Raw genomic sequence first — 11,483 nt, 5'->3', positions numbered from 1 at the left:
GCCGAAAATTTTTAAAATCGGACAATAACCACGCCCACATCTCATATAAGAGTAATTTGGGGAAATACGAAATCTTCGATAAATCAGTAAATATTAAAACCAATTTTTNACCAATTTGTACCAAACTCGGTATTTTTATTGTGCTTGCTACATAAAAGCAAAACGATGAAAATTATTGAAATCGGACTAAAACTATGGCTTTTCATATAACGGTAAATTTTAGAAATGCTTGAAAAGTCAATATTTTGAAATTTAAGGACGCTAATTTACTCAAAATTGATACACCCCGACTTACCATGTAGCGGTAGCTTTCGGAAAGGTGAAAATCATATATTTAATATTTGCGCCAGGTATTTCATGTTCGGCTCCGCCCGAACTTAGACTTTCTTACTTGTTTTATATTCCAATTTGCATTATTTCCTAGCTCTACTTTGAAATTTCTATCTAAACTAATGATTCTGTAGATATCATCTCGTGGGAGTTGGGCCCTGGAAGGTTCCTTATTTCGAGATGATACCCTTTTCTCTACCAAAACCCTCTTTATTGAAATTAATTAGGGATCGTTTGGCTCCCTGTTCTATGCTTATATACAGTGGCATTAGATCGAAAGCAACCTAAAAATGCTGCTGTTGGGCAGGTTTTGTGAGTGAGCGCCTTACAGTCGCTAGGTTGGCTATCGAGCCCCAGCCCACCGCCCCATAGGATATCATAGGCTTGACTATCATAATATACATATATTTTCCTACAAGACGTTTGCTTACCGGATGTCGGCACATCAACGTGTTCCTTCCATGAGAGTTTAGCATCAAGCGTGATGCCCAGATTGTCTTCCGAGACAACGCCGACTTCTGTTGGCAAAAAATAGCGGTCTTGGAAAAAACATGCTAGAACCACCGTGTCGCTCATGTATATCTGCGGCCACGTACGTCTTACCACTTAAGATTGTGGATATTTCTAAACAAAAAAAATACAGTTCCTACAGAGCTCTGCTTTCTGAAATTGGGCACGCCAATTAAGGCAATATTAGGGCATTACGTTTATATGAGTTTGGATAATAATTTTTTTTTTTTTTTAATTAAATAACTGAAAAATGCATTTGGGGATGATATGATTCACGGATTTTCGCTTGGATATTTTCAAATCCTTTTCCTATTTTTTATCAAACTGCTTGCAATATATTAAACTGAACTTACAGTAACACTTGTAAGAAGTTGATGCATCTTGATCAGAAGTACCGACCTTTATTTTGCCAGAAATTAACGAAACACAATTTGGAAAAGATTCGTTTTTAATTAAATCTCCGATCGTACTTTCAAAAAGTTTTCTCTATGTCATTTCTCTTTGGCTTATATTAGGTGATTCCCTTTAAAAATTGTAAAAATCTGAATCTGAAAAATGGTAAATTGCGCGCAGCCGGAGGTTTAGTAACGCGTATGTAAGTACAATCATATGCATCTGTGAATACTAGCATACCTATGCATACATACATGTGTGCCTTTGACATCATCATTCCAAATGCAATTAGCCAAATTCAATAAGACAATGCACTCGCTATTTGAGTGCGTTAGTACTTACATTTGTACATTTTCGCACAAGAATATGGCTCTGAATCACTCTTCATTGAAAATTTACGTAGTATGTATCTCCAGCAACTGTCAAATTGACTGTCAGTGACATTGGCATTGACACAGGACAAGGCTGCAATGCCTTGTCACTGTCACTTAGGAGGCGACAAAACGTGTTAAAGCCACACTAAGTAAACAAGAAACTTAACTCAATGACACTCACAGGCAAATAAATACTTACGTGCATAAATAAAGGAGAACTTCTTTGGAATCGCATAAGCAAACTCAAGTAAGTACACCTTAATGCGATTTGCGTTGTATTTGCTAGTTGTGTTGTAGTGCAAGCACAAGTTAAGATTTGTCAAGCATTTGTTGCGTAACTTAAAGCCGAATGATTTAGTTAAGCGTAGCAAATGGTACAGAATTACTAGTTAAGTAAATAATAGGGGTATTCACCAAATGGAGCAATTGGGCTGGTACTCAACGGAAAAGAGCTGATTATTTCAAGCAACGACTGTTTACAATGTGTCCTTTTAGAAAATTATAAGTTTAAGTAAATAAAAAATACATACGTACATATGTATACTCGTATACCTACAGTATCAAATATATAAATTTTTTAATAAACACTTAATATGTTAACAGATGTAAATAAAAAAAAAAGTTTTTCATTTTATCTAATGTTTCATAAATATTTACTCGTATTTGCCCACTTTCTATATTTCACCCATTTATAAAAAATTTTTTTTTTTCATTTATGTATTCAATTTCAGTGTGACGAATTGATTTCTACCGGTGACATAGCTGTGTTTGCCACACGTCTAGGTCCGAATGCCTCTTGGCATCCGGGTTGCTTCATTTGCTGCATCTGCCATGAGCTGCTAGTCGATCTCATTTACTTTCATCGCGATGGCCGACTGTACTGTGGACGTCATCATGCGGAGACATTGAAGCCGCGCTGCTCCGCCTGTGATGAGGTAAGTTGATGAAATGAGCGGACAATACATATTTCAAAGATTTATTTTATCAATGCAGAACGAAGGTAGCAAGCAAAAAGAGAAAGTAGCAATATGAAATGTATTATTTTCAGTCCAACAAAATCACAATTTATTGTATATATATACATATATGTACACATTTAAATATGTTCGAAAACAGATTTGTTTATTAAAAAAATATTGCTTTTAATTTTGTAAATTTAAAGTTTCCCAAAATGAACTGGGCGATGTTACAAATGCATAAATACTTCATGTAACGAATGTTATCAATGGAAAATTAAGAGATATACATACAGGGCAATTCTGCCAACTTTCTTTAACCCATCACAGTCTTTCGAAATACAAAAGTTTTACGTAAGACATTTGTCAATTTTGGCAACTAAGTATTTTGCTCTTTTACATTTCGTTACCTTAATTCACAAAGGCCCTAACCAACACTTTTTTCAAAACTGCGTTTTCACAGATTTCTGTAGGATATATTAAAATAAACTTTCATTAAAAATTTTAAAGTCTTAGTGCCAAAAACAACGGAGTTTTTAAAATGGCCTATCCGTATGCATGATTTGATTTTTATAATGTTTTTTGCTTCTCCTGTAAAATAAAAAATTCTCTGGTTAGGGCCTTTGTGAATTAAGATAACGATATGTACCTAAGTATGTTCTAAACTTAAATTAAATAAAAATTGGTATTTTTCTTTTTAAAGAAAATTAAATTAAAAATTCAATTACATGATATATAAAAAATGTTTTCGTTTAAAACAATAAAATTAAAAAATGATAAGATTCTAAATATGTTTTCTTTTATTTGTTTTTAATAAAAAAGAATTAAACTGAATAAGTTCTAAAAAAGTAAATAAAAAGCGTTATGTTTTTAAAATAAAATAGTTAAAATTATAAAGAAATTAAATAAAAACGAAATTATTAAAACCGAATGGCAAAATTAAATAAGTTCCGAAAAATTGAAAAAAAATTGAAAAATTTAAAACACATATTTTTCTTTTTAAAACAATAAAGTCCAAAAATTAAAACAAAAATTAAGTAAAAATGAAAAAATCAATAAAAATATTTGTTCTTAGCAATCAAAAGAAATGAAAAAATGTAAAATCTACAAATGAAAAATAAAATAAGTTTCTAAAAATTAAATTAAACTTAAAAATATATATACGTATTTTTTGACAATAAAATCTATAAATTTTTTCGCCATTACTTTTACTAAGTATATCAGCCATACTAAATATTCCTAAGGCTTGTTGGAATTAAATTTTTCCGATTCTTCCTCTTTTATGCTTTAACCAGTTATATAGTTTAGGCCGAGTCCAATAAAACACGCCAATCGCTTTTCTACAGTGGCAACTGACGCCAACTGGGAGGCCAAGAAAAGTCAAGTCCTTCTCTACCTTGTTTTTCCATCCCCTTTGTTCGGCACGATCAATCCGGCCGAGCCGCACTATTCTCGTTTTCTTTTCGCTCAATCGCAACGTTGCTCTTTAAGCGGCATCTTTTTTCTTTGAAACGGCTAGGGACTTTATAGATCCCTATAGTAGGGAACGATTCATTATATTTACTCTTTTCATCAAAATTGGAACATGGTTCGAGGTTCTGGATTCGATACACTCCAGCGGAATATACATAAGCAGTCCATCGAAGCTTTTTACGTCTTCATCTTATACCACTTTATTTGATTGATCCTCTCGTATTTGTTTGCCTTTTCTCTTTGAGCAGATAAGCATCAGTGTCTCGTCTAGGCCGCTATAAACGAGTAAAAGCTCTTAGCTTATAAATAAGAAGTTTTAATTTTTAGGAAAATCTATATGGTATTAACTTAAGTTGTAATTGCTTTTTTATCTTATCAGTAAGGTACTGGTGAAAATTATTACTTTATATTTTGAAATGATGATGAAAAATAGCAAGAATTAAATTTGGTAGAAGTTATAGCTGCTCTACCACACCTAGATTGGTATATAAAGCTTGTGGTCTACCCACTGGTCTAAGCTCGCCCAATATAAACTGTTATTGCTTTTCCAATCGCAACCCAACTTTAATACAAAGCAGTACTTTATGTAGAAAAGTGGTGGTTCATATCTTGATAAATAAAGTAACTTCTTCCCCTTACAAGGCGCCTTGTTGCCTAATATTATAAACTTGGATAATAATTAATTCATCAAATTTTAAAGATTCTGTTTTCAAGAAAATCCGAACAAATACTTTAGTATTTTGTAAGTACTTATGAATTCACACTACAGTAAATAATTAAATAAATAAGTTTAATACCTTTCATTTTTAGGCGTCTTAACTTTTTATCAGCTGCAATTTCTGCTATTCACCGCAAAACACGCTCCTTTTGAAATCCGTTTCCACGTGTAAAACCGCAAGACGTAAAACTTTTGCAAACTCACTCGAAGCGTGTGAATCAAAATCTCAACAAAGAGCAACCAAGAGCAAACACCTTCGCTAATTTTTAACTAACCACTCTGCTCTGCGTTACTCTGAATGCACACATCCAAGTCTCCGTGCAATAGTACAATCCTGCTAAGAGATTTTCCGAACTCCACTCTACAAAACAAGTATTTCTAATAAAACTTTCACCCAAAGTTTTCGCACCACACACTACCAGCTTCCTCCATCGCTTTAGCTTATCCTTTGTGTCTGCCTTAACGTCTACATTACGTCTGCTTAACGCTTACTTTTCAACTTTTAAATTTATTTATCATTTCTATCTTCCATTCTCTCTCCTTCGCAGATAATCCTAGCTGATGAATGCACCGAAGCGGAAGGACGTGCTTGGCATATGAACCACTTCGCGTGCCAGGAGTGCGAGAAGCAGCTTGGTGGTCAACGGTACATAATGCGCGAGGGCAAACCCTATTGTCTGCTCTGCTTCGACGCCATGTTCGCTGAATACTGTGACTACTGCGGCGAGTCCATCGGCGTGGATCAGGGGCAAATGAGTCACGATGGCCAGCATTGGCACGCGACGGACGAGTGTTTCTCCTGCAATACTTGCCGCTGTTCGCTTTTGGGGCGCGCATTTTTGCCACGTCGTGGTTCCATCTACTGTTCGATTGCATGCAGCAAAGGTGAGCCGCCCACACCGTCGGACAGCTCAGGCACTGGCATGTACACCACACCGACGCCACCAACTCAGCGAGTGCGCCCACATACGCACATTCCCAGCAGTCACGCATCAAGTTCGCCGCCAATGTCGCCGATGCAGCAACAACAACACCAACAGAGCTTTAGTCAAGCAATGTATCAGTTGCAGAGTCAGCAAATAGCGGCGGGGATAGGTGGAAGTGGCGATGCCGCTGGCGGCAGTGTTAGTGATAGCAGTCCTGGGAGGGTTGGCGGAGAAATAGGTGGGCTCGAGAGTATGCCAGCAGGCATGAGTGCGGCAGGAATGAGCGCCGCAGCCGATATGACGCTTATGGAGGCAACCAAACAGAGTTACCAAACTTCAGACTCGGATGGCGGCGTAGTCAAGGATATGGAGCGCGCAGCCGGTAGTCGCGGCACTGGAGACTTTACCGACTTTTCTGGTGGCGCACCATCTACTTCATCGCAGAATCTATCGCCACTGCTATCACCAGGCGAATACACTCATTTGATGCCCAAACCAATGGAACTTAAATCGGAGGCGGCCTACAACTTCAATGAGATGGCGCTAAACTTGGATGCCGCTTGGCCTGCCAAACCGCCGCATAGTGGCTCACACACATACAATCTGCCGCGTCATATGCAGCATGTTTCGAAAATGGAGAGTTCCATGGCCTCTAGCATGCCCGAGCTGACAGGCCGCCAACCCCCGATAGGTCCACATTTGGGCGCTCATACCTCCTCGCAGCAATTTGCACAAGACTACAGCGAAGTGATCACTTCTCCGTTAAATTCCGATATCGCTGAGCTACCCACACCCAACTTGTCGGTCGCCTCTACCGCGTTGCCACCCGAATTGATGGGATCACCTACTGCATCTGGCGGCGAGCGCTCAATTACCTCGCCGCAGTCCATGCAATCTGGTCAAGCGCCCGCGCACCCAGTATCCATACTTAGTGGCGCATCTTCTTCGTCGCCTATGAGCGGCGCAACCGGCAGCGGTGAGGTGAAGAAGAAAGGTGTGCGCTTCGAGGGCATACCAGCAGATACGCTTTCGCGTTCACGTAGCTATTCTGGCAATGGCGCGGGCACCGGTGCTGGTGGCTGCGGTGGTGGCGGTGATGGTAGCAGGCACAAAGACAGCGCCGGTGGCAGCGCCGAACGTTCGTCCAGCAGCAGCGGCCATACATCGCGACGGAAACGTCGTCGCAAATCATCAAGTCATCGCAACAGCGGCTATCGTTCACACTCAACAACGCGCGCTGACACTTATGTAACTGCGCAGCCGCTATCCTCGTCCTATCAAAGTCCACCTTCAGTGCTGCAATCCGCTTCAGAATCGCAAGTTGGCGGGAGCACGATAGCTGCACAACATGGCGCACATTGCGGTGACGATGAATCGGACGATGCCTCAAGCGTTTGCTCAACATGTTCGTCATCCTCATCCTCCTCCGAAGACTACATGATGATGTATCAACTGCCGCAGCGGCGACACTATGGCGGTGTGCGTGTAAGCTATGTGCCCAATGATGCGCTTGCTTACGATCGAAAGCGCAAGCCGGGCGATATGAGCGATAAGGACAAGAACTGCATCATTTCGTGATGCGCTGGTGTAAAATGGGGGGTAACACGCAGTGCATTTGGGCAGCCTCAGGAGCCATTAAAGTCTTGTCAGAGCATCTTGAGGCAAAGAAGTGGACTACAAAAGCCGACGGCAAAACGAGGCAGTTGCTGCTGTAAGGCGGCATCAAACAAAAGCAAACAAAACAAAAAGTACAACAAAATTCAAAAGTAAAAAGAGGCATCAGTCATTAAAGCTTAATACCATTGCTTCCAGGCATACAGTGACACGGCGACGGCGGGTATCAAAGCGTTTTATTTTTTATTTTTTTTGACGAAAACAAAACTAATGAATCTTAAATAAATTTATGTAATAAAGAAACCGGTTGCAATATAAGTTGCATATAGATACATATCGTCGTTTAAAGTTAAAAACCGCGTATAGTCATTCTGCAAAACCGCGTAACTGACATTGGCTGCCGAAAATTGGATTTGCTCTTTCAAACTCTTGGCTTAATCCTTTTCCATTCGTCCTGAAATATACTAACCAGAAATGCGATCACTATATAAAAAAAAGAACCATTTTGAAATATGAATCTTTTTACTCTCTAGAAAATAAATTATGCAACCTCACATACGCGGTTTTGCATTTTCTTCATACGCGGTTTTGTACTTTAAACGACGATATGATGAAATTTATGTATATGTAAATATATGAGAATCGAATACAGAAACAATTATTTTCTAGACTTGAGTGTGGAATTAATTACCCATCCGCCTGACAGTTATCTTGTATTAGTGTATGTACATATCGATGGCTGAGTGGAAGATCGACCTATCTTGGTAGCCAGTTCGAAAACACCCTATCTCAGAAAATTTTTCAACATAGTTCTATCTCAGAAAACTTTTCGAGAACGCCCTACTTCAGAATTTGATTGAAAAACGCCCTATCTTGGAATTTAGTTGAAGAACGCCCTATCTCAGCTGCCGATTCAAAATCGCCCTATCTCAGCTTATTTTCAACGTATTTTCGTTTGAGATAGGGCGTTTTGGAACCGAATTTTGAGATAGGGCGTTCTTCAACAAAATTCTGAGATAGAATGTTTTTCAATGAAATTCTGGAATAGGTTGTTTTTCAATAAAATTCTGAAGTAGGGCGTTCTTGAAAAGTTTTCTGAGATAGGGCGTTTTTGAATCGGCTGCCGAGATAGGTCGATCTTCCACTCAGCCATCGATATGTAGTGTATGTATGCAAGTAAATATACTACCTTCAAATAAATGTCTAAAAATATTTCTTTACGACTTTTAGAACAAAATTACCTTAAGCACTCTATAAATACGTTACAAAAAGTTCAAATACATACATAAATATGTAGCCAAAGCTGTATCTCACAAGTCCAGTCGAATTGGGTGAGTTGATATCCAGACCCAAAACATGTGCATCCATATGTATGTAAATAATCAGCTGTTTAAGTTATCTACTGGTTTCATGTATTCTATCTGCATTATTTTGTAGTTGAAGATCCATTATAAAGAAACACTATAGGACTATTCAGGATGTTGAGGAAATGATCTTGGATTTGCAGTTGGAAATACATTTGCAATTTTTATGCTTACTGCCATGGCAACCGTGTGCATTTTATTGTTGTGAATTTACAAATGCAACGAATATGCAAATGCAAGAGCGCATGCACAAGATCGTGAACAGCCCTAGTTTGTTACAAGTACGTCCAGAAATGATTAAATTTACTAAATATATGCAAAACTAAGTAACAGGTATTCTTGCAAACACTTTTCGAATCAGTCATATCCATTAAAAATCACTATTTGAAGCAATCGAAGTTAAACTTTTCCACTTAAGACATTTTTATACACCTCAACTGTAGCAATTTAGAATTACAACACTAAATAGTTAAGAATAATTTTAAGTTAAACTTAAGCTTTATTGTGTATTTTTACTAACTTTAGTAGTAGTAATAACTTAAAAAATATTATATAATTATTAGTTGAAAATAAGGGCAAAACTTGCTTATTTTTGAGAATCAATTATATATTAAATACAATTAGAAATATATAACTAAAAATACCTTTAAGATATACATTTAATTTTGTAATCAATATAACAGTTATGACCTATTTATTGAGCGTATGCCCGTAAGTAATTCAACAAAATACATATGAATCTATTTTGTAAATCGTTTTAATCGACTATGTACATTATTTCCAGATAAAAATTTTAAACTAAATAGAATTACAATTAAATAAGAATATGAAACAAATTGAGTTTTATTTAAAATACGGAATGATACATTCGATAAGTAATGTGCATTAAGGTGTTCCAAACAAAAAAAATTAAAACATCACAAATTATTGCGGAACAAGGCTGTTTTTATGCCATTATTCATAAAGCAATATCAGATTTTAAATTATTTACTTTTTTTGAAAGCAGACTTCATTGTATTTTAAATAAGTATATATATTATGCAAATACCACGCACAATTACTCATATCTATTGTTTTTTGTGTCTTCATAAATCCTGTTTTACTTATCACATGTTTCTTGGCAGCTACCGGCAGGGTTGCTTAAGTAGCTAAAAGGAAATTTTACCCGAGTTGAGCGTTCTTTTGTCGCTCGTTTACAAAAAAAAAAAACAGGTAAAGCTCTACTCAAAATTGCAGCGGACGACGGTAAAGCGGTCGACCGTTAACCCCTGACAAAATCAAAACTCACGGAGACATATGAAATGGCACATAATTGCCGCAGCAGCATTTTTACCGCCAGCGTCTTTCGATTGATTTTAATTTATTTCTATTTTTACCGCCCAGAGATCAGCCCTGGGCGGCGCCTGGCCGGCGGGCATATTCGCGTATACATACAAGCTCTGCTTTAGAAGGCAGCGAAAGCTTCATTCAACCGCACCGCTTGTTCGCACGCACACTACAAAAATTCTCTGTCGAAGTTGCCCACCTCTGCTTTACATGCATCGAGCCTGACAGCCATTACGGAGAGTACGTAGACGTGGAAAATTTTATATAAGTCACACCACACTATTAAGAGCTGTATCTGTAGATCTATACTTCTTTGGGGCGTTCTAATTTTGTAACTTTAGCCAAGATAAACACCTATCCTTTACGAATCGATTAGTAGTTCTAATGCTTTTCATCTATGTAAAAAAAAGTGACGAAGTGGCCGATAGACTTTAAGATACAAGTGGATATTCCCCAAATCCTCGGGACATGATTAAGACTTAGGCAACTATTACATTAAATTTAGACAGAAATTTATTCGTGTCGTACGAATGCATTACCTCTTTCTACGAAGGAAAGAATAATAACTACGGCCAGCATTTCCGCTTTGGTAATTTTTAACCAAAATTGGTGTTTTTTTCTTTATTTATCAAGTTTGGTAATTTGGTAATTAATTTTTTCAATTTGGTAACTTTTCGATACGGTCTTACATGTCAAATAGGCCTATATTGGTTCGGATACCACATTAGTAAGTGGCCCGTGGCCTTTCCTTTTATTAAAATACCAGGTTGTTGCAGCGGTCCCAGACTACTATAATGGTGTGATCTTTAACAAACTGCTTGAAAATGGCTATTGCTAAGCATATCAACCGTGTCCTTTCCTGGAAGGTTTTGGGTGGTCCTACCTTTCCCTGTCAGTTCGTCAGCTTTGCACTTACCATCAATTTTCCGGTGTACCCCGCAACCATATATATGAGCAGAATTCTACGTAGGCAGCCAGTTCAAAAACGCCCTATGTCAGAAAGCTTTTCAAGAACGCCCAACTGTAGAAATTTATTGAAAAACGCCCTATTTCAGAATTTTATTGAAAAACACCCTATCTCAGAATTTGGTTGAATAACTCACTATCTCAAAATTCGGTTCAAAAGCGCCCTATCTCAAACGAAAATACATTGAAAATAATCGCCCAATCTCAGGATTTTGAATCGGCAGCTGAGATAGGGCGTTCTTCAACTAAATTCCAAGATAGGGCGTTTTTCAATCAAATTCTGAAGTAGGGCGTTCTCGAAAAGTTTTCTGAGATAGAGCGTTTTCAAAAATTTTCTGAGATAGGGTTGTTTTCGAACTGGCTGCCGAGATAGGTCGATCTTCCACTCAGCCATCGATATGTTCCCGTTCAAAAAGCTATGGCATTCAGCGGGGGACTTCACTGTGTCTATGTGTGAGTTGAAAGCTTTCCTCCAACCATTGAATTTTTGATATATATTCTTGTAACTTGTTTACATTCAGTGGTCGAGAAAA

General features: G+C 37.7%; 1 protein-coding gene across 1 annotated transcript in view; it reads left to right on the top strand.

Annotated features, from left to right (window-relative positions):
• pk (prickle) overlaps positions 1–7,585 on the top strand; it is a gene marked incomplete at its 5' end in the record, with an annotated part of 30,704 nt that extends 23,119 nt beyond the window's left edge. The window contains 2 exons of the mRNA XM_017623474.1: positions 2,339–2,542; positions 5,303–7,585. Of these exons, the coding sequence (XP_017478963.1) occupies positions 2,339–2,542; positions 5,303–7,258 (2,160 nt within the window). The remainder of the gene's footprint in view (positions 1–2,338; positions 2,543–5,302) is intronic.
• Positions 7,586–11,483: the final 3,898 nt, after the last annotated feature.

Source organism: Rhagoletis zephyria, unplaced genomic scaffold, assembly GCF_001687245.7.
Source record: "Rhagoletis zephyria isolate East Lansing unplaced genomic scaffold, Rhagoletis_zephyria_1.1 Rzeph_scaffold_03211, whole genome shotgun sequence".
In the NCBI taxonomy this organism is placed as follows: domain Eukaryota; kingdom Metazoa; phylum Arthropoda; class Insecta; order Diptera; family Tephritidae; genus Rhagoletis; species Rhagoletis zephyria.
Note: the sequence above shows the minus strand (reverse complement) of the source record. Positions and strands in the feature narration are given on the sequence as shown.